Here is a 25483-nt window from a genome sequence, read left to right as displayed (position 1 = left end):
TCATGGCGTCGGTTCGAATGTTGATGTATGTGCTTGAACATTCATCGTTTCCAGATGTTGAAGGACGCCCAAAACGAGCATGGTCGTCAACACTCATCTCACCACATTTAAAGCGCCCAAACAACTCGAAAACTTGTGTACGGCGCATATCTTCCACCTTGAAAAACCTGTTGAAGTATTTGGTAAAGGAAACAAAATTCCAAATACACTCTTTGTTCTTTTAAATCTACCATAACGATTTCGCAGGCGGCACAAGAGGACGCCGTCTGGGCCGCTGTTTAGTGAAGGTATCTATTAACCCCATCTAGCGGGAGAACTCTGTACTACGTCTACGAATGGCAGCGTGCTCTCTGTCCATTTTTTGTGTCCCTACTCGTATATAGGTTGGACTCTTAGCAGCCCGGTCACATTAGACATACTAGGTTACAAAAATTTGCATAGAGCTGAAAATTTGTACGGATGTTCGGAACACCATTATAAATGAAATGGGAAAAGTTCCCATCCTTCCAACATTTGAAAAAAAATTTATTCAAGGTCAAAGTTCGCAAATATGTTTTTTTTTTTTTTTTGCGTTTTTCAGCCAAACGGTAAGTTTTATCATAAAAATAGGTCAGAATAAAATTGTATATTGTAAACCGTCACTATGTTTACAGTTTTCTTTTTCCTTTTTTTTATGAGATTATGAGTGCAAAATTGATGTAATTTATTTAAAAGGTTTTATGTTAAAAACAGTAGGAGAAAGATGTGAATAGAGAGCCTCAAATCTAATTAATGATGCTATTGCAAAGCTATTTTATCTATGCATTTATAAAACCATTACTATATTTTAGCGCGGTTTAAATTCTCGTTATTCCTACTTGCATAAGTCTGTGGATTTTCAATTCCAGCTTTGGTTAGTTCATCTATGGTTGCTATAAACAGGTATTCGTTCGATAGTGGTTTTTGGAATATGGAGGTGTAAAAAAACAAATAAAATAAGAAAAAATTATCTGGATAAGAAGATACGTACTGAGTGAGGGTCGTACTTCTCTTTACATTTCCGTTCAGCTCACAAGAAGAGACTACAGCGGAGTTCCGTTATTTTGGTAGACGTCAAGTTGGGTTCATGAAATTCTGCATTAATTTGAAAGAATTATGGATTTTCCGAACTTCAAGAATGAACTGACTTTTCGGTTGATATCTACATTCATGAACATCCTGGGTTCGAATCTTCGTACTTTCCATCCATGAAGGACGATGGTCGGAGCCGTCAGTCGCTGTCACAAGAATTCTGAGGCCTGAGTTCCCGTTACAACCATGACAACCATACATCCAAGGTTCCATGTGGTCTACGTCGGTGAGATCGTTTCAAATTAATTATAAAGACTTTTCAGGATCAGAGGAGGATGCTGAACTGTCGTCATCTAATTTTACAACTAGAACAGTAGTATTCGTAGTTTTCAGCTGGTCGAAAATGTCCTTGTCTCTAGTTACCGCTACCCAGATGTCCAGTGCTGCAGAGTTCGCAGTGTCTCCGAACAACTGAACTAGACGTAAGGTTACGTGAATCGAGACATTACTAGTATGCAAATACCTTTACTTAGATTTTGGCTCTCTAGGAATATATGTCCGCATACAGATAACTATCACTGATATAGTATATATGAGACTATTTGATTACCTAAATAGATGTCATTTATGTTCGCTTGTTCTGTTAAGTCAAGGTAATAATAAAAAAAAACTAATATTTTGGAAGGTATAACTAGTTACGTCAAAATTCCTAACCTTTGGCATTACTTTTAAAATATATATATAATTAGGCGCCCAATTGCAATAATTAAATATACCACGTTCTACAGAGATAATAAAGTTTCGCCACAACGTGGGGCCACGAAACAGGATAACTAGCAGGCAAGGATAGGTAAAGATAATGTCTATGGATGAAACCACTTATTTCTTGAGGCGTAAACATAACGGAGAAAACGGTAGAGAAGGGCCCACCCATCAGGAAACTATCAAAACAAACGACATGGCAGACAAGAACACTATCGCCAACATGGAGGTTAGTGAAGGGATTGTCATAGAACCACAGGTCGAAAGAGTTGAAACTGACACGGAACATGTAAATATTTCTAGGCCCACAGCTAATACACAGAGTAATGTTACTAGCACACTTAATGCAGACGACTGGACACGAATCGCACAACTATTAACTACACAGTTGGAGGAGATGTCACGTAGACAGTCGGAAGAGTCACGTACACAGTTGGAGGAGATGTCGCGTAGACAGTCGGAAGAGTCACGTACACAGTTGGAGGAGATGTCGCGTAGACAGTCGGAAGAGTCGCGTAGACAGTCGGAAGAGTCGCGTAGACAATTGGAAGAGTCGCGTAGACAGTCGGAAGAGTTAACGCGTAAGCTAGCTGATAATATTGATAAAGTAAATGATAGAATGACAGAAGTCGTGCAACATTTCGCTTCGCAAATACACGAAACCCGTAAGGAAGTACGGACTTTTAACGAGTCGGTAAAGGTTAAATTCACAACGGTAGATGAACAGATATCCGACATAAATCAACGCCTAGTCAACACCGAGGCAACGTGTCAAGAAACTGCAAAACGTACAACAGAGGAACAGATTTCGCAGTATGTTCGGACTACGGAAAATCAGTTTGCAGAGGTTCGTACGGAACTAAATCAACACAAAACAGATACATCAGACGAAATTCAAATAGTAACTCACCGAATCGCGCAATTAGAGAGTCGAGTTCAAGGAAGTTCACTACAACGCGCAGACCTACCAACTGCGAGTTCAGACACTACAATTCCATTAGAAACACGTGCTACATTTTCATCTATACCTGTGCACAGTAATATCACGGGCAATGAAACGCGAGGGAAAACAGTGCATACAGTTGACGGACAACCTATTGTGATGATTGATCCTACATCAGTTTTGAACCATCCTTCACGTCATTGGGTGGAGGATAAGCCCACATTCTCGGCTAAATCTCACGAAAATCCACGAAAATTTTTGAAAACGTTCGAAGAGTATTCATCCCATTTTAACCTTACCGAAAGTGAAAAATTAAAATGTTTAAGTAGCAGTTTGAAGAGCACAGCTTACTATTGGTGGGAAGTGCATCATCATGTCATATCATCTTACGAACAGTTTAAGAAATTATTTCTAAATCAATATTGGAGTTTGAAACTACAGGGAAATCTACGTGCGATGTTACACGGGGAAAAATTTGATCCAAAGAGAAATAGATCATTAGAGGGACACTTGAGTGATATGTTCGAACGAACGAGATATTTAGATGTAGAAATGGACGACGGGGAATTTGTAGCAATGGTTTTAGGACAATTACCAATGAGATACCAGCTTCATTTGTCCGGACGAAATTTCGAGAATATTTCGGATTTTAGAGAACAATTGTTAGCTTACGAACGTTTAGATCGTCAGAATCGAACGAACAACATCGATCGCGAGGAGAACCAACGACCTATATATACCAAACCTAACCCTGTATACCAGCCTTGGAATCAGCGTCGCAATGAGGGCGATAAACAAAATAACACTCGTCACACACCTCAAGTTAATACGTTAGTATGGCGTAATAACAAGCCCAAACGTAATCAGAATGAGTGGTATAATAACCACAAACATTATCACCGACAGCGAGAACGGTATTCAAAAGATTCTGGAAAACAACAGGATGATTCTTGGTACACTAGACCCGAAAAAAATCAATATCGTCAAAGTCATGATAGACCACAATCAACACCACAAAGGAATTGGAGCGGCGAATGTTCGTACAATACTCCACCGACATCGCCGAATAAACATTCTAGATCACCTCGACAGCGAGAAAATAAACATGCACATAGGAACGAAGCAGGCGTGTTCAAATATTATGAAGGAACTGTTGAAAATCGTTCGGTCGACATACCTCAGCCTACACAAAACACACAAGCTCTAAACAGAAATCACTGTAACTCACTACAGATTAATCAGTCGAGAAATGACATATATAACAACCCCATACCAGGAAATCATGTAAATGCCTATACTAAACCAGATCGGTCAGCTACGCAGTTTTCTACACAGTTTCAGAAGAAAGAACCTATTAATACTGCAGTCTACTATGCTAATCCGCAGGGCATAGAAGCGATATCGGACTCAATGGTTACGCGGGAAATACCTACCACCATTACCAATAACCCAATGCAGTTAAACTAGTAGAGATCGGTGATACGATACCCCGAACACCGGTCACTAGTTACAACAAAGGGGTAAATTTGACAAAATTAAAATTACAAGTCTGTAACATCAAAATAAGGGAAAGATAAACGAGAACTGTTATGTGCTACAGAAGTTAAACAGTGACGAGACCATTGGGAAGTACAATATAACTCAGTTAAGGCCTTATCGACCAGCAACCTCGTGAATTATCATATAAATGATAGATACTTACTTATTGGCGGTAATTACCTCGCAGAAGAAGGAAACATGGAAGTATTCTTTTTGACTATCAAATGCTTCGTTTATAAGCAATGCTAATATGTTATTTAGTAAAGCTAATACGTATGTTTAACAGGCTAAATAATTTATTGTCCATTGAGTATGAATACCAATGAGGGCAGTTTACTTTTTCTATTGAGCATATCGACGATTTAAGTCCACTGCGCAACGTCCAGTGCAGACATTCGTTGTAACGTAGGCATTCGCCGTCGATTATTTAGTCCCACCACAGAGAAGTTGTAGTGAGGATATATATATATATATAGTTGTTTTTGTTTTGTAGCCTTGTACGTATAGTGGCCCTATGTCACAAAGAAGAATTGCATAAATGAAGATAACAAATTAGTAAGAAATTCCATTGGAAGAAGAACATACGCCAATAGTAGTATCACGAATATCACGAAGAAGGTTAGCACGTTAAATTTGTCTTCCGCTTAACAAACATGTACGTCTCTGTCCATAGTTTCTTGATTTTGGTTCCCACCTGTTGATCTTACACATTTTTTTTCTATATAACATTTTTTCTATTATTATAATTCCTTATTTTCCTGAGAGTACCACAAAATGAATGCATATTCTTACAATATAACATTACTTTGTTGAACTTCACTTATACAAACCAATTCATAATATTTGCGTACATGTGAAATTATTTCATGAATTCCGATAAATATAGTTACCTTTTAGTATGAATTGTGATGTAATAATTTTGAGAACATTATTAACAATTAAGAGGGGACTCTGTATGTATCAATTATTATATAGTAAATTGAAACACGTATTAATATGTAATAGTTAATTAACTGTCATGTCATATGTTGACTACAAGCATTTTAGTTAGAGAGAGCCAAATAGGTAGTTTAGTCTTCAAGTTGAAAGATAAAGCTAAAAAGAAAAGACTATCTAAACTATAATACTTATAAACTATTTTTGGTGTAAAGTGACACACGATACCTTCAGAAAATAAGAAGTGGACACTATTATATTAAGATAGTTGTGAAGTGATTAAACATCAAGATTATATGATATATATCCAGTTGAAAGACAAAAACTTTAAGCAACATTACAAAATGGGTACTAACCAACTTCAAGCTTTGATTGAAATGAATAATGATTTATGTCATATATTAATGTATCTGTTTATATGTTTAAGTTTGTTTGAAGGATTATGTTGTTTGTTTGGTTAATTATTTGTAATTCTATGTGAAAACGTAATTTAATTGGTAAATGTTACATTGTACCTTCACAGCTAAGAGCAACATTATGATCGTAGTTATTTGTTTATTGCATCTAAATGGATTTCTGTTAAAAAGACCTTATCATAGACTAGGAGGAAATATTGTACATATATTATTCCATTTGAGAAAAAAAATTAAGATGATTTCAAGAATTCCAATGTAATTAACATTCAATCATCTGGAGCGGCTCTGTAAACCGTCACTATGTTTACAGTTTTTCTTTTTCCTTTTTTTTATGAGATTATGAGTGCAAAATTGATGTAATTTATTTAAAAGGTTTTATGTTAAAAACAGTAGGAGAAAGATGTGAATAGAGAGCCTCAAATCTAATTAATGATGCTATTGCAAAGCTATTTTATCTATGCATTTATAAAACCATTACTATATTTTAGCGCGGTTTAAATTCTCGTTATTCCTACTTGCATAAGTCTGTGGATTTTCAATTCCAGCTTTGGTTAGTTCATCTATGGTTGCTATAAACAGGTATTCGTTCGATAGTGGTTTTTGGAATATGGAGGTGTAAAAAAACAAATAAAATAAGAAAAAATTATCTGGATAAGAAGATACGTACTGAGTGAGGGTCGTACTTCTCTTTACATTTCCGTTCAGCTCACAAGAAGAGACTACAGCGGAGTTCCGTTATTTTGGTAGACGTCAAGTTGGGTTCATGAAATTCTGCATTAATTTGAAAGAATTATGGATTTTCCGAACTTCAAGAATGAACTGACTTTTCGGTTGATATCTACATTCATGAACATCCTGGGTTCGAATCTTCGTACTTTCCATCCATGAAGGACGATGGTCGGAGCCGTCAGTCGCTGTCACAAGAATTCTGAGGCCTGAGTTCCCGTTACAACCATGACAACCATACATCCAAGGTTCCATGTGGTCTACGTCGGTGAGATCGTTTCAAATTAATTATAAAGACTTTTCAGGATCAGAGGAGGATGCTGAACTGTCGTCATCTAATTTTACAACTAGAACAGTAGTATTCGTAGTTTTCAGCTGGTCGAAAATGTCCTTGTCTCTAGTTACCGCTACCCAGATGTCCAGTGCTGCAGAGTTCGCAGTGTCTCCGAACAACTGAACTAGACGTAAGGTTACGTGAATCGAGACATTACTAGTATGCAAATACCTTTACTTAGATTTTGGCTCTCTAGGAATATATGTCCGCATACAGATAACTATCACTGATATAGTATATATGAGACTATTTGATTACCTAAATAGATGTCATTTATGTTCGCTTGTTCTGTTAAGTCAAGGTAATAATAAAAAAAAACTAATATTTTGGAAGGTATAACTAGTTACGTCAAAATTCCTAACCTTTGGCATTACTTTTAAAATATATATATAATTAGGCGCCCAATTGCAATAATTAAATATACCACGTTCTACAGCAATAAAAATGTTCTTTTCACCTTTTCTCCGAAGAGTCATCGTTTCTGAGTTATAAAGATTCAAAAAGTTGAAAAAGTCGTATTCTTCATAATATGCACACGTTTCCACGCCACCTTTGAGGTAGCGTTTTTTTAAACGTGGTTTCCCCGGTAGGCCCATTCCACGATATATTGTGATCCTGTATTTAATAATAAAAAATGGTACTATTGGAAATGATGAAAGCGGTGTTAACCTCAGCCGAACAGCAGTCATAATACTATGACTAATACTCACGCATATTAATTTTAAATGATCTAAATTTAATCATTTATTTTTTTTAGAATTAATTGCTACAAAAAATGCGTCAGCGACTCTGGAATTTCGCTGTTTAAATCTTCAAACATACAGCCTGGCAGGGGGTAATTAGAATTATCGAATACTGCAGATTGAATATCTTCTCGAATAATTGCTGCAGCAGCTTCCAGGATCCTAAATCGTTCTTTTACATTTTTTTGTCGTACCAAACTTGATTAAAAATATCATGATGATTGTCAATAAAAAACATATTAATGTTGATGTTCCTGATTTTTCAGTAATAATAATTTTATTGCCATACCTCAGCTTTAATCGTATCTTAATGGTACTGTTACCTACAGCTACATTTTTACAAATACTTTTTTTAATTCGTTTAATGTAAACTGACAGTCATCGTTATTTTCAATGTATGTAAATATTTCCTCCATTGCAAGATTCGTAGCTTCATCTTGAGGACGACTGACTTTACCCCCAGTAGTCGGTCTCAAGAAGGAATTATAACAGCCATTATGATACTTAGCCTCAGCAGCAACTAAATCATATTAAAATTCATTTCTAGCAATAACAGCTTTTGCCACATAATCAGAATGAGTCCGAGCTACTTACAGAAAAGATTCTTTGAATGAAATAGTAGTTACTTAAAAGATTTTACGGAGAAAATCCAGTGGCATTTTTTTTACTTATGACCTTCATTAAATGCATGGCCGCAAAATAAGCAAAAATTTAAACAAAAACACAAAGCTTTAAAACAAAATGCTGATTCACTTATGCGTGCTCTAGTACGAGGAGGAATTATTAATATAAGATGTACTGGGTTCTTCTTGTTCGTGTTGTCTTTTAGCTGCAGCAATAGAAGTCTTTCGAGTGTAGTTTTTATGACACTGCACATTAATAGTCATAGATTTCTGGTTTTTCAGATATTCCGAAAATTCATCACCTCTTTCAGTACTTGCATCAATTAATGTCTTCATGCCACGATCAACAGTAACAATTTCACTTTCAGTTAAAGGTTTACTACAGATAAAACAAAATTGCTATTTTTTTTTAAAAAAACTAAAAACAACACAAATTCGGTGTTTTCACTATGAAGGAACGTTGGGGACTAGTATTTCGTCTAATAGGCCATAGAAAAAAAAGAGCAGGTATACGACTCCTGCCACGCGGACAATTTAATAGGAGACAGATGTTGCTCAAGGTTACACTGGCGTATAAAATGAGGGACTGGGTTTCTTTCGAGTTGATATTCTCATAATTTTACTATTTTGTATGTATAAGTTATACAGACCGATAAGAAAATATTTTTACTTGAATTATAGCTCCAATGATGTATATTGTCGCGGGTTGAAATTTTGCAGGGTTGTTGAAATCAAATTTAGGGACTTTACTGACGGGACTCTGGGCTGGCTGCTCTGTTCACTCGTCAGCGCAAGTGGCGTGACCAAGTAATTGGGGCACGGGGCCGGCGCGGCGCGCTGCGGGCTTGCAGAATTTTGTTTGTTTGTTTGGCCGCACGCTGGCGCAGCCACGGGCCGCAGTTACTGGGGCGCGCTGTCGTAACAAGCCGCGCGGTGTGGCCTGCACATTGGGGTAGAGGGGGGGTAGTCTTCCCAGATGTTCTAGTTAGTTGTTTAGTAAATTTGACTTCAATAACGAGCTTTTGTTATGGTAGGCGCGGCAGGGCGCGCGAATTTAAGCGCAAGTGATTGGTGACTCGGGGCTCACTCAGGCGGAGGCTATGCGTCTCACCTGTGGTCACGAGTTGTTAGTTCGTTCGTGATGTAGGAATTCAGGCTCACTCAGGCGGAGGCTATGCGTCTCACCTGTGGTCACGAGTTGTTAGTTCGTTCGTGATGTAGGAATTCAAGCTTTCGGGCGGAAGCTATGGTCGACGCCAGAGGCCACGAGTCGTTTAATTTAAGTTAGGTCATAATGTAGTCGTCAAGCTTTCGGGCGGAGGCTATGGCCCTCGTCAGGGGTCACGCGTCATAGTTTTTAAAATGTAATGTTCGTTCGGGATTTCAAGGGCAGGAGAGGCCCCTACGTTATTTTTTTAAAGTAATCGATCAAGAAAGGCTTTTCGGAAAATGTGAGTATGGACTTATCTTTGTTTTAATTTTAAGTATTAATTATGATTTGAGGTATTCGGAAGGACTAGGGAAGTGTTTAGTGAAGTTCTCTCATTCTCTCTCTTGTAAGGTCGTTCAATCGTTAAGGAAGTAAAGAGATTATTGTTTTAAATTGTAATCCTGCTATTTAAATGTTCTTTAAAATGATGTTGAGTATTTGACTTTAAGAATAAAATAATTTTAATTAAGTATTATGTTATTTTGCAAAATCTCCTTAGTTCAGCTCTCACCAGACATCCTGTACGGGATGACGAACCTATGATCCTAGGTACAGTAAAGTATTTTATGAAGTTAAGACTAGTTGATGCCAAGCGAGTTGTTTCTATGTAAAGAGCTACGATTCTCGCCCCCCCCCCCCCTCTGAAGGTGGATCGTGACAGAAATGGTAGAGTTCGCCGGATAGGTTCTATTTCTGGAGAGAGAGAGAGGTAGATTTTTATGTTTATTATTAAGTTAGTTTCAGCTTCTGATAGCAGGTTATTAAGAGTTTACTTGAGGAGAGGATTACGGAATTTTAGTCTATAGTGGAGGAAGTCTTTGAGATTTTTTTTTTGACGTAACAGATGTTTATTTGAGTATACTTGTAAGGATAAAGTTTATAGTGATAAGTTGTTTTAAGTCGTTGAGTTTATCAGGGATTTTTACGTGAGGAGAATACGTTATAATTTAAATGATTAATAGAGATAATGCAAGTGGTTTAATTTAATTGAAATTAATTTTAAGATTGTAGGTTAAGAGAGTTAAAATTTAAAATAAAGTTTTTTTCGTAAATAGGAATTATTTTCAAGAGAAGTTTGTTTTGTTTTCGTGCGCGTAGGAGACGAGACGTACGAATTAAATCAGTCGAGGGAAGGATAAACGTTAGAAAGGAATTAAAGAGAAAACGAGAGTTTATGTAAAAGAGAGTTATAGAATTTATAGTGATGTTTTGTTTTAATTAGAAAAATGTTGAGAGTTGTTTCAGAACGACACGTCAGTGGACGTGGCAGAGTGAACACGTGACGGGGAGGTGCTGAGACCTAGCGGAGAACGGAGGAACCGCAAGCGAGGGTTGGCGCACCTGATGGAATTCGGTGACGTCACGGGCTCATACGGAGACGTGGACAGGCCGTGACCTTGTTTTGATCAGCTGTACGGTAACTTAGCGATAAGAAAATAGACTATTGGTTAAATAAATTTAAATTTAAGTGTGTTTTAGGAGAAGAGGAACTTTCAGTATGTAAGTAATTTATTTTAAGAAGTGTATGATGTATAGGCTAGAAGTGTTTCGTTGTAAGTTGTTTATGTTTTTGTTAGTTAAATTCTACCTCGGTTTTAAAAATATTTTTTTTGGGATTTGTAAACAGTAATAAGGAGGTACACTATAAAATCGATAAGCATTGAGAAAAATGGGAAGGCTAGATTTTGTGTGTAGAGGGAATTTACTCCAAAAGAACAGAGAGACAAAATTAATGTTTTCATTAGGGCGAGGGACCCTAAGGTGAGGCGTTGTGTCCCTGGGAAGAAAGGGAATTGTAGCGCAGACCATAGGAGATGGGCTGACTACGGAATTAAGGGTCAGGAGAATCCTGAGAGTTGTGAGTAGTTTGGGGCAGGAGTTCCCCATGGTAGTACCGAAGTGGCTATCCTGTATGGGATAGGGTACCATTTCAATGAAGTTTGTTGGTGGGGTTAGAGCCCCCTGTGTAGTGGGCCTATAGCAGATAGGCACTACAGTGAAATTTTTGGTTATTTTGTGAGGTAAATTCCATGGAGGTTAAGTAAGATTGGATTCAGTTAGGAAGGAGGGAAATGAGAAACATTGCTGTAGAGAGTTAGTGTACTTGCCTAATGTGAAATTGAATTTTACTAAATTAATTTAGGAGAAAGTTTTGTTCGGTAATTAAATAATAATGGAAGATAGCTAGATAATTAATTAATTTTTTTTGAGTAAGGTGTTTTAAGTAATGAAATAAAATAAGGTGAAGTAATTTGAATAATTGGGGAGGAGTTTCTTTAAGAGTTTAGATAATTGTTTTTGAATTTATTGAGATATTCAACCAGTGAAGTTTGAGTGTGAGAGATACAGTGAGATTTTAAGGAAATCGGTTGTTTATTAATTAGGACAAATGAGATTTTATGATTAAGAGTCAGTAAGCATAGTTAAAATTTACGACATGATATTTGTTGACAGTTTACAGTTATTAAGGAGAAAACAGAGTAATCTATTTATTTTTATTTTAATGGTTTGAAGATAAGATTATGAATTTTTTTTGGAAGTTTCTTTGGCATGTTGGAATAATTTTTTTTGATTTTTAGAATTTACAGAGAAAATTTAATTGATTTACATTAGTTTGGAAGTATGGAGGTTTAGTGTTCGATTAGCCCTAACTTGATGGTCGGATCCCAAAAGAATGCCGTAAAACCGATAGCCATTTGAGAGGAATGCGGTAGGCGCTTGTGTAGAGAGGGGTTGTGGGAAAACTCCTTGGGACTGATGGCAGATCAGGGGCCCTAAATAGTGTGTGATGCTGTAAAACCAGTGCAGGGAAAGCCTGGTATGCTTAAATTTTTGGGCACAGGTTATGTAAACCTGGGGTTCCATGGGATTTAGTCATGTTAGCTGCTGTGAGACATTAAGATTTCCAGGCTCCATAGTAAATTCAATGTAAATTTTTGTTTTCTTAAAATAATAAATTTGTTTTTAATTTTTTTGAGATATTTGATTTGGAACAGTGAATACAGACCCCGAGGAATAAGAGTTGTCATGCTGTGAGAGGAGAAGGTGGTAGGCCTAAAAGGGTACAGGCACCACAGAGGTTATTTGTATTGCATAATTTAAATATAAGGAAACTTGAGAATTTGAAATTTTGTTGTTGGTTTGTACACCCATAAGAAGAGTATAGGCAGAATTTTTATTGTTATGAGATGTCTAATTTAATTGAAAAGAAGAAAGTTTAAAGATGCAAGGTAACATTATTATTGTAATAATTGAAAGAGATTAAGAGGTAGAGAGAAATAGGCAGTTTTTGTTTGTAAGTACTAAAGTTTACATATAGAAATTTAGTAACTAAGAATGAATAATAAGTTAAGTCTAGTGTAAAAGTTTTTTTTAAGTTTGTTAAGTTAAGAGTCACAAGTAAATTTTTTTTTAGAGAGAATGTCTTTGATAGGAAGTATTAGAAACTTATGGGAATTTTAGGGTAACATAAATAATGTAGGTAATGAATAATAAATAGATGGTAGGTCTTAAGTTAGGATTAACATTTGAAGCAGAATTTAATTAAGAAGAAGGAAAATAAATAGGCCTAATGAAAAGAACAAAAAAGGATTTTATGGTAAAGCATTTTTTTTAAGTAATAAACAATGAATAATAATGTTGTTTCAGGGTAATGTGTACTAATAATACAATTTTTTTTTTAGGACCAAAGAACAGGAATTATGTAATTTAAATTAACATGTATTTTTGAAACTGTTACAGATTCCTTAAGATGAGCTGAGCAGCAGTCCAGTTTACAAGATGACAAGAGTTCGAGAGACAAGATACAAGATCACTGAAACAAGAGCCAAGACTGAAGATTCAAGAGAAGAGAAAGCTGGCAGCCATGGACTTACAAGTGGAGATTAATAAGGTCATGTAAAGTTTTATTTTTTTTTATGGAAGACAGTAACTGGAGTTTTTTTTTGTTATAAACATTATTTACAGAACTTTTTAGGTTATAGTAATGTAATGGAACTAGTGAGTTGTGGTAGCTGTCAAAAAGAACTAATACCTTAAGTTTAATTTTTAAAGTTAATTTTCTTAATTTACAGAGGGATTAGTAGTTTTTTTTAAACCTTATTTAGGTTGGAATTTAAATACAATAGCTTATTATAAATGTGTACGAACAGTTCAAGTTCACAGTACTGATAGGTAGGTCAGATGATCTTATTGATTTTGATGATTTGTTGTTTTGAGTTGATTTTTAAGTGTTGTGAATTAGACAATGAAATAGTTCTGAAAACTTAAATTATTTCAAGCTAAGAAATAGTAAAGTTAATTGTAACTCAAAGGACACCAGAATTTAATTTTTTTTTTGAATTAGTAATGTTTGAAAATTTTATACTTTACAAGAAAGGTTATAAACAAACAGATCGGATGGAACAAGGATGCAGTAAATCACAATTTCATTTAGAATTATTGATTAGCTTTTGAGGTTATGAAGTAAAAGTAATTATAGTTTAAAAGTTTGAATAAAAAAAAAATGTTTTTTTTTATTTGTTTGAAATAGAAAGTTTAAAAGTTAATTAGTCATGATCTAGGTGGGTGATGGGGTGGGAATTGGCCACTCTTTTTCCCTATAACCTCCCTAACATGGCCTTCTATTACAACTAACAGAAATAAAGAAGAAGAAAAATGAAGAATTATTAGTTAGAATGTTTCTTTCATGAAGATACCTGATGAACTTTTACTGTTTGGAAGAATAGAAGCAAGATTAATCAGATGTTTTACTCAGAAGAAGAAGAAGAAGAAGATAAAGCAGTTTTATGACTCGACAAGCCAGAGATTGGTGTTTCCCCTCTGCGCTTCTATTGACTACGTTGTTTACTCTCATGGGATAGCTGGTTCGGCACCATGGAGAGAGATTGGTGGGCATTGTGGTTGCCCCCAGAAGAAAAGAAGAGTAGAAGAGGTTATGGGTGGGTCATGTGAACTGACCTTCAACCCAGTTACTTCGTGGGGACTATTTGCTGTATAGAGAAGATCAAGACTCAAGAGTTAGGGAAAATCATTGGAGGTCATGTTTCCCTTCCTTAAGTTTTTCCTATCAAATTATTTGCCTGATTAGATTATGCTAAGGGTGGGATACTTTATGTTAGCAGTTGAATTAATTAATTTTATTTTTTTGTGTGTTTGCATCCTTGCCCATCGATTGCAGTTTAGTAGTTAGTTTTGTATTTGTCAGGCGTGATGGTAATGCCTGTTGATGATGTTTCAGAATTGTAATCTGTTCGTGATGAGGATGGCACAACTCCGAAGCAGATGTGGGGAGAAGTTGTGAGCTGCCCTGGAAGCCAGTCCAGTAGCTGTTGGAGTTGAGTGGTGTTTGCTGATGGCCAGCCCAGGGAGCTACTCTTCTCGACAACACTGACTTCGAGGAGTTGCACCAACCTTCACGAGATAAGAGTTTAATTAATTGAAACACTGTAAGGACACTTAATTTTTTTTGAAGAACGAAAGAAGTATGGTATTAAACGGAAACCGAAAAAAAAAAATAATAATAATTATCAAGAATTTGCACATTGTTTAACGAATACTGAGAAACTAAGAACAGTAATTTAATTTGTAAAGAGAGCTTCACTAACAGAACAATTTTTTTAGAATTGAGAACTCGAGCCTCTGAAGGTTCCTGTGAGAACAAACCAGATAAAAGTTTTACATTTAATTTTATGAATACTTGTTGTTTTAAAATAAATCTTATGCAGAATCTAGATGTATGTTCAGACAGCAAGGAACTAAGAAAATTATTATTTTTGTGAAATGAGGAATTTATAGTTATGGTTTAATGGAAAAAGACAATTTGTAATTTTGAGGTAGCTCGATGGGGCTCGAGCTCTGTGAGGGGAGGGTTATGTCGCGGGTTGAAATTTTGCAGGGTTGTTGAAATCAAATTTAGGGACTTTACTGACGGGACTCTGGGCTGGCTGCTCTGTTCACTCGTCAGCGCAAGTGGCGTGACCAAGTAATTGGGGCACGGGGCCGGCGCGGCGCGCTGCGGGCTTGCAGAATTTTGTTTGTTTGTTTGGCCGCACGCTGGCGCAGCCACGGGCCGCAGTTACTGGGGCGCGCTGTCGTAACAAGCCGCGCGGTGTGGCCTGCACATTGGGGTAGAGGGGGGGTAGTCTTCCCAGATGTTCTAGTTAGTTGTTTAGTAAATTTGACTTCAATAACGAGCTTTTGTTATGGTAGGCGCGGCAGGGCGCGCGAATTTAAGCGCAAGTGATTGGTGACTCGGGGCTCACTCAGGCGGAGGCTATGCGTCTCACCTGTGGTCACGAGTTGTTAGTTCGTTCGTGATGTAGGAATTCAGGCTCACTCAGGCGGAGGCTATGCGTCTCACCTGTGGTCACGAGTTGTTAGTTCGTTCGTGATGTAGGAATTCAAGCTTTCGGGCGGAAGCTATGGTCGACGCCAGAGGCCACGAGTCGTTTAATTTAAGTTAGGTCATAATGTAGTCGTCAAGCTTTCGGGCGGAGGCTATGGCCCTCGTCAGGGGTCACGCGTCATAGTTTTTAAAATGTAATGTTCGTTCGGGATTTCAAGGGCAGGAGAGGCCCCTACGTTATTTTTTTAAAGTAATCGATCAAGAAAGGCTTTTCGGAAAATGTGAGTATGGACTTATCTTTGTTTTAATTTTAAGTATTAATTATGATTTGAGGTATTCGGAAGGACTAGGGAAGTGTTTAGTGAAGTTCTCTCATTCTCTCTCTTGTAAGGTCGTTCAATCGTTAAGGAAGTAAAGAGATTATTGTTTTAAATTGTAATCCTGCTATTTAAATGTTCTTTAAAATGATGTTGAGTATTTGACTTTAAGAATAAAATAATTTTAATTAAGTATTATGTTATTTTGCAAAATCTCCTTAGTTCAGCTCTCACCAGACATCCTGTACGGGATGACGAACCTATGATCCTAGGTACAGTAAAGTATTTTATGAAGTTAAGACTAGTTGATGCCAAGCGAGTTGTTTCTATGTAAAGAGCTACGATTCTCGCCCCCCCCCCCCCTCTGAAGGTGGATCGTGACAATATACGCGGCGAACTTGTGCATATTATGAAGAACACAACATTTCAACTTTTTAAATCGTTATATCTCAGAAATGGTGACTCTTTGATGACAAAGTATAAAGACAATGTTTATAGATAATTTCATGATATATAATTTTAGTCTGATCTATTTTTATGATAAAACTTACTGTTTGGCTGCAAAACGCAAAACAAAACCTATATTTGCGAACTTTGACCTTTAATATTTTTTTTTTCGCAAATGTAGGATCGATGGGACTTTTAACATTTCATTTATAATGGTGTTTCGAACATTCGTACAAAGTTTCAGCTCTATTGCGAATTTTTTTATTCTTACCCCTATTTTTTTGGGCTAACTTGGCCAGGCTATAGGCCAGCTTGCACAGTCGTAACTTGAGGCAAAGTTAAGTACATATTTCTCAATTTGATTAACCTGCAAAGTTTTTGCTTAGATGTAACTTACCTGACTGTGCAAGTGTCCCTTACAGTGGACCATATTTTGTGCGACATGTGACTCTAACTGTTGTGTGGGCCCATAACTATTAGCAAAAAAAAAAAAAAATCTGGCGGGAGGTTCAGAACGAAAACTTTAGCTTTATAATGATAATTTTAATACTTGGCGACTAATTGCTTAGTAGAAGACTATAACTGTGCAAAAACACTTAATAATGTATTTTTGTAATAAAAAAGCATTTTCTTTGTAAATGAGCTGGAGATGCAGTATTTCTAGTATGCCACAATATGTGACTACCAAACTAAAGTGAATTAATTTCTCACTGGCTTGTTTGCCTGATAACATCTGATGCACTACTTATCATATTCAGTGTAGCTACGCTAGTAATATATTATGAAAGCTACTATCTAGCGGGTGGGCCCAAAACTACTTCAAAAACTAGGTCTCGGTCTCAGCCATTAGATTTTCTCCCCCGTGGCTTTGAATATATATAGCCTACTGTATAGAAGTCGCCAGCCCAGGTTAAAATTTCTAATACGGTTTGAGGTAGTTGGTTAATTCACCGCCGCAATCGCCACCATCTCTAGGGCATCGACTTGTGGTGGTCCCTAGCGGAGAAGTGTCGAACTCTTCAAACACCCCTTCCCCTTCCCGCTAAACGAACTTGAGCTGCAGTGAATGTTGGATGGGGGGAGCGGGGAATGACAGCGGGCGACAGTGCTGCGCTCTAACGTGTAAATAACAACTAAGACGATACAGGGCGTCACGGCAGCGCACTGCAGCGGTGAAGTTCCCAAGCTGCTCAACATACGCTCCTGAAAAACGTAGAGTAAATCCTATCCACTCGCGACTTCTATACAGTATATATTTATATCCAAAGCCCGTGGCGAGCCACGCGTGCGTCGTCGGCTCGCTGGCAACGCCATTATTCGTTCAGAAGGGTTTCGGCCATCATCGTCCTCTACAGGCTACGAGATGCTGCCGCGGGCTTCCGCGGAGGGCATCAAAGCCTCTGACTGACAACAGCGCACCAGAGTTCAGTCCTGTTGGTTGTAGCGCCAGCGAGTCTGTGGTGGGCGATGAACGGCGAACGAGCGACTGCGTCTAGATGAAGACCCGAGGCGACAACGGCTAGGCGAAGAAGCGACGTGGTGCGTGCGAGGGACAGGTGTTTGCGAACAGTAGTACCTTGAGGACACGGACCGACAAATCCTTGTGCATCAAGTAGATTAAATAGGTTTTTAAATCATTTTGTAGCTGGACATTCGACTGTTACAAATTAAGATAAAAGTTTGTAAACTTTTAATTTAACAAATAAATATACATTGTCTTATTATTGATTTGGCTATCTTTTAGAACCCCCGCTGAGCCCAGGAACAATACTACTTAATAACAGCGTGACTCATACAACAACCAACCAACCTAAACAAAAAAAAATTGCTGGTTATTGGATTTGTAAAAATGATCTAAAGAGAATATCAATATTAACATTTTTTTCTCCGTTTTTTGAATATTATTTCAGCAATCATTTACCCAGTCAGTATTTAGATAACGATCTAAGTATTTGATTTATTTTACAAATAATTTGCCATTTTCGAAAATAACTCAGCCCAGTAAGAATTTTTTTGGTTTCTACTGAATTATGGCATTTAAATATAAAAAAATATATGTAAAGCATTAAGCTTTAGCGCCAGAAGAAATAGGACAACAGTTTGAAAATGATTATGCATATTTATAAACCAAAGTACGCACTTATTGAGTTATTTCATTTTTCGCAAGTTAAATAAACAAAACCATAAACTACTGTAACAATGAAATAAATAAAAATTTGTTTTAAATTTAGGTACTTGACATGTAATATCATACTACATTCAAATAAAAAATATGTTTAAAGGAAAATATTTCTAAACTTGTGTTTGCCTGTATTCCCCACCAAACAATTTTAAAAATACAAAAGTTATGTAAACATAAAATATCAGGTAGCAAAATCTGAGACCTTGAAAAGATATGTTTTTTCATAATATATATTCAAACTTAATTCCTACATGTTGAATTACATATTTTAAATAGAAATGATCAATTTTAATGGATGCTTTAAGTAACAATTACTAAGGATTATAATAAATATATTACAAATTTTTAAATACGAAATTACCAATAATGATGCAACACATGTAAATAATAAAAATATTGAAAAACATTAAAATTATTTGTGTTTTCAGATCTTCATATTGGCGAACCATGCTGTTCAGTCATACACGTGCACTGCAAGTGGACGATTTGCCGCTTCCAACTGTGCGAACTATTATTTGTGCGTTGAAACATCTACTGGATACTCTGCATATATTTATTCTTGCCCCGGAAGCTCTAAATTCAACTCTGAAACTGGAAAGTGTACCTATGCCTCAGTGGATTGCGCCACTTCAACCACTTCTACAACAACTGAGTCAACTTCTACGACAGAAGGTTATACGTGTACCAGCTCTGGAAGATACGCTGTCCCGTCAAACTGTTCTTTGTACTATCTGTGTGTTGAGACTACAAGTGGATACTCTGCCTTTCTCTACACATGTCCTGCTAACACGAAATTCAACTCTGCTACCGGCCAGTGCACGGCCAAGAATATTACATGTTCCGCAAGTACGACCACAACCTCCACAACAATGGCCACTTCAACTGTCACTCAACCATTCCAGTGTAGTGCTTCAGGACGATATGCTGTGGACTCCAACTGTTCTCAATACTACCTCTGCGTAAAGACAACGAGTGGATATTCAGCATACTTGTATACGTGTCCTTCAAACTCATACTTTAGTACTGTTCTCGGAATGTGTTCTTTTTCAAACAGTTCATGTTACACAACATCTACATCTAGCTATTCAACTAGTACTACAACAAAGATAACTTCCACTACCACACAATCAAACACTACTTCTTCATCAACAACTAACCCATTAACTACCACTTCCCCAACAACTACAACTACTCTAAGAACCACTACACCCACATCATCCACTACAACCCCATCATCCACTACCACTCCATCAACCACTATCACTCCATCGACCACTGCTCCTCCATCGTCCACTACCACTGCGTCGACCACTACCACTCCAACAACCACTACCACTCGATCAACCACTACCACTCCATCAACAACTGTCACTCTATCGACCAATACCACTCCATCGACCACTGCCACTCCATCGACCACTGCCACTCCATCGACCAATACCACTCTATCGACCAATACCACTCCATCGACCACTACCTCGACCAATGTCACTCTATCAACCACTACCTCTCCCTCAACCACTACTACTCCATCGAACACTGCCCCTCAATCGACCACTGCCACTCAATCGACCACTTCTACTCCATCGACCACTATCACTCAATCGACCACTGCCACTCAATCGACCACTTCCACTCCATCAACAACTAACACTCATTTGACCACCACCACTAAATCGACCACTTCCACTCCATCGACCACTTCCACTCCATCGACTACTTATACTCCATCTACCACTACCACTCTATTGACCAATACCACTCCATCAACCACTGCCACTCCATCGACCAATACCACTTCATCGACCACTACTACTGCATCTACCACTACCACTCCATCGACCACTACCATTCCATCGACCATTACCATTCCATCAACCACTACCACTCCATCGACCACTTCAACTCAATCGACCACTGCCCCTCAATCGACCACTTCAACTCCATCAAACACTTCCACTCCATCAACCACTTCCACTCCATCAATCACTATCACTCTATCGACCACTACCTCGACCAATACCACTCCATCGACCACTACCTCGACCAATGCCACTCTATCAACCACTTCCTCTCCATCAACCACTACCACTCCATCGACCACTGCCCCTCAATCGACCACTGCCACTCAATCGACTACTGCCACTCAATCTAACTATATAACTCAATCGACCACTGCCACTCAATCGACCACTTCCACTCAATCGACCACTTCCACTCCATCAACCACTAACACTCCTTTGACCACTACCACTAAATCGACCACTTCCACTACATCCACCACTTCCACTCCTTCGACCACTTCCACTTATTCGACCACCACCTCTCCATCTACCACTACCACTCCATCAACCACTACCACTCCATCAACCACTACCACTCCATCGACCACTGCCACTCAATCGACCACTTCCACTCAATCGACCACTTCCACTCCATCAACAACTAACACTCATTTGACCACCATTACTAAATCGACCACTTCCACTCCATCGACCACTTCCACTCCATCGACTACTTATACTCCATCTACCACTACCACTCTATTGACCAATACCACTCCATCAACCACTGCCACTCCATCGACCAATACCACTTCATCGACCACTACTACTGCATCTACCACTACCACTCCATCGACCACTACCATTCCATCGACCATTACCATTCCATCAACCACTACCACTCCATCGACCACTTCAACTCAATCGACCACTGCCCCTCAATCGACCACTTCAACTCCATCAAACACTTCCACTCCATCAACCACTTCCACTCCATCAATCACTATCACTCTATCGACCACTACCTCGACCAATACCACTCCATCGACCACTACCTCGACCAATGCCACTCTATCAACCACTTCCTCTCCATCAACCACTACCACTCCATCGACCACTGCCCCTCAATCGACCACTGCCACTCAATCGACTACTGCCACTCAATCTAACTATATAACTCAATCGACCACTGCCACTCCATCGACCACTGCCACTCAATCGACCACTTCCACTCAATCGACCACTTCCACTCCATCAACCACTAACACTCCTTTGACCACTACCACTAAATCGACCACTTCCACTACATCCACCACTTCCACTCCTTCGACCACTTCCACTTATTCGACCACCACCTCTCCATCTACCACTACCACTCCATCAACCACTACCACTCCATCAACCACTACCACTCCATCGACCACTGCCACTCAATCGACCACTTCCACTCCATTAACCACTTATACTCCATCAACCACTTACACTCCATCAACCACTTACACTCCATCAACCACTTACACTCCATCAACCACTTACACTCCATCAACCACTTCCACACCATCAACCACTTTCACTCCATCAAACACTTCCACTCCATCAATCACTATCACTCAATCGACCACTGCAATTCAATCGACCACTACCATTAAATCGACCACATTTACTCCATCGACCACTACCACTCCATTGACCACTACCACTCCATTGACCACTACCACTCTATCGACCAATACCACTCCATTGAACACTGCCACTCCATCGACCAATACCATTCCATCGACCACTGCCACTGCATCGACCACTACCATTCCATCGACCACTGCCACTCCATCGACCACTGCCACTCCATCGACCAATACCACTCCATCGACCAATACCACTCCATCGACCACTACCTCGACCAATGTCACTCTATCAACCACTACCTCTCCCTCAACCACTACTACTACATCGAACACTGCCCCTCAATCGACCACTGCCACTCAATCGACCACTTCTACTCCATCGACCACTATCACTCAATCGACCACTTCCACTCAATCGACCACTTCCACTCCATCAACAACTAACACTCATTTGACCACCATTACTAAATCGACCACTTCCACTCCATCGACCACTTCCACTCCATCGACTACTTATACTCCATCTACCACTACCACTCTATTGACCAATACCACTCCATCAACCACTGCCACTCCATCGACCAATACCACTTCATCGACCACTACTACTGCATCTACCACTACCACTCCATCGACCACTACCATTCCATCGACCATTACCATTCCATCAACCACTACCACTCCATCGACCACTTCAACTCAATCGACCACTGCCCCTCAATCGACCACTTCAACTCCATCAAACACTTCCACTCCATCAACCACTTCCACTCCATCAATCACTATCACTCTATCGACCACTACCTCGACCAATACCACTCCATCGACCACTACCTCGACCAATGCCACTCTATCAACCACTTCCTCTCCATCAACCACTACCACTCCATCGACCACTGCCCCTCAATCGACCACTGCCACTCAATCGACTACTGCCACTCAATCGAACTATATAACTCAATCGACCACTGCCACTCCATCGACCACTGCCACTCAATCGACCACTTCCACTCAATCGACCACTTCCACTCCATCAACCACTAACACTCCTTTGACCACTACCTCTAAATCGACCACTTCCACTATATCCACCACTTCCACTCCTTCGACCACTTCCACTTATTCGACCACCACCTCTCCATCTACCACTACCACTCCATCAACCACTACCACTCCATCAACCACTACCACTCCATCGACCACTGCCACTCAATCGACCACTTCCACTCCATTAACCACTTATACTCCATCAACCACTTACACTCCATCAACCACTTACACTCCATCAACCACTTACACTCCATCAACCACTTACACTCCATCAACCACTTTCACTCCATCAACCACTTTCACTCCATCAATCACTATCACTCAATCGACCACTGCAATTCAATCGACCACTACCATTAAATCGACCACATTTACTCCATCGACCACTACCACTCCATTGACCACTACCACTCTATCGACCAATACCACTCCATTGAACACTGCCACTCCATCGACCAATACCATTCCATCGACCACTGCCACTGCATCGACCACTACCATTCCATCGACCACTACCACTCCATCGACCACTACCACTCCATCGACCACTACCATTCCATCGACCACTACCACTACATCGACCACTACCACTCCATCGAACACTACCACTCTATCGGCCACGGCCACTCAATCGACCACTGCCACTCAATCGGCCACTTCCATTCCATCAACCACTTCCACTCCATCAACCACTTCCACTCCATCAACCACTATCACTCCATCGACCACTGCCACTCAATCAACCACTTCCACTACATCAAACACTGACAATCCTTTGACCACTACCACTAAATCGACCAGTTTCACTCCTTCGACCACTTCCACTCCATCGACCACTACCACTCTATCGACCAATATCCCTCCATTGACCACTGCCACTCCATCGACCAATACCATTCCATCGACCACTGCCACAGGATCGACAACTACCACTCCATCGACCACTACCACTCCATCGACCACTACCACTCTATCGACCACTTCCTCTCCATCAACCACTACCACTCCATCGACCACTGCCCCTCAATCGACCACTGCAACTCAATCGACCACTACCATTAAATCGACCACTTTTACTCCATCGACCACTACCACTCCATCGACCACTACCACTCTATCGACCAATACCACTCCAATGACCACTGCCACTCCATCGACCAATACCATTCCATCGACCACTGCCACTGCATCGACCACTACTACTCCATCGACCACTACCACTACATCGACCACTATCGCTCCATCGACCACTACCTCGACCAATGCCACTCAATCAACTACTACCACTCCATCAACCACTACCACTCCATCAACCACTACCACTCCATCAACCAATACCACTCCATCAACCACTGGCTCTCCATCAACCACTATCACTCCATCGATCACTGCCACTTAATCGACTACTTCCACTCCATCAACCACTACCATTCCATCGACCAATACCACTCCATCGACCACTGCCACTCCATCGACCACTGCCACTCCATCGACCACTGCCACTCCATCGACCAATACCATTCCATCGACCACTGCCACTGCATCGACAAATACCACTCCATCGACAACTACCACTCCATCGACCACTACCAATCCATCGACCACTACCACTCCATCGACCACTACCACTCCATCGACCACTATTGTTTCATCAACTGTTACCACATATATGTCTACCAATCCATCAACCACTTGCACCTAATCAATTACTACTTCTCCATCAACCACCATCAGTACCTCTACCATTACTATTACATCTACCTCTAAAATTACATCAAAAACTATACCATCATTCACTACCAGTCAAACACTACCACCATTCCATTAACCACAACAACTCTATCAATTACCACTACTCCATCCCCTAATACTACTCAATCAACCACGACCATTGCATTTACCACTACAATGGGATCAACCACTACCACTGCATCAACCACTACCACAGTATCAACCTCTACCACTCCATCAAACACTACAACTACATTATCTATCACTAATAAATCTGCCATTTCATCATCTAACACTATACCATCAACGACTAATTCTCCATCATATTCAACGATTGCATTAACTACTATCAGTCTATCCACTACCACACTATCAACTCTACCAACTACTACTCTATCAAACACTACCAGTCCGTCAATCAAATTTTTCTCATCTACTACCACTTTATCTACCTCTCCATCAACTACTACCATTCAACCCACTACTAAAATACCATCAACCACTACCACTTCATCAACCACTCTCTTATCATCAACCTATATAAATCCAAATACTACTACATAATCATATTCAAATCCATCAACAATTACCATATTATCAATAACTTCTACACCAACAATCAATACCATTCGAAAAACATCTATAACTTCTTCAACCACGATCAATCAACCACTACCACTCCATTAACCACTACTACTCCATCAACCAATACTACTCAA

General features: G+C 39.2%; 2 protein-coding genes across 3 annotated transcripts in view; both read left to right on the top strand.

Annotated features, from left to right (window-relative positions):
* The window catches only part of LOC134531766 (SET and MYND domain-containing protein 4-like), a 334526-nt gene that overhangs the window by 253093 nt on the left and 55950 nt on the right, over positions 1–25483 (top strand). The gene's annotated exons all lie outside the window — the stretch shown is intronic.
* On the top strand, positions 8769–24527 carry LOC134531764 (mucin-2-like). Of its 2 annotated transcripts, XM_063367652.1 has the most exons (3): positions 8769–10782; positions 13024–13174; positions 19003–24527. In XM_063367652.1, the coding sequence occupies exons 2-3, from the start codon at positions 13148–13150 to the stop codon at positions 24430–24432; spliced, it is 5457 nt and encodes a 1818-aa protein (XP_063223722.1). In that variant the 5' UTR covers positions 8769–10782; positions 13024–13147; the 3' UTR covers positions 24433–24527. The 2 variants fall into 2 exon arrangements, with proteins under 2 accessions (XP_063223722.1, XP_063223723.1); XM_063367653.1 differs by lacking the exon at positions 8769–10782 and having other exon boundaries at positions 12984–13174.

The sequence above is a fragment of the Bacillus rossius genome, chromosome 5, assembly GCF_032445375.1.
Source record: "Bacillus rossius redtenbacheri isolate Brsri chromosome 5, Brsri_v3, whole genome shotgun sequence".
NCBI classification, from domain to species: Eukaryota; Metazoa; Arthropoda; class Insecta; order Phasmatodea; family Bacillidae; genus Bacillus; species Bacillus rossius.
Note: the sequence above shows the minus strand (reverse complement) of the source record. Positions and strands in the feature narration are given on the sequence as shown.

What these genes read in the sequence shown, in the direction of transcription:
- LOC134531764 (XM_063367652.1), top strand. Translation starts at nt 13,148, where the DNA reads ATGGACTTACAAGTGGAGATTAATAAG. An exon ending in TACAAGTGGAGATTAATAAG is followed by an intron (nt 13,175 to 19,002) that starts GTCATGTAAAGT and finishes TTGTGTTTTCAG; the next exon opens with ATCTTCATATTGGCGAACCA.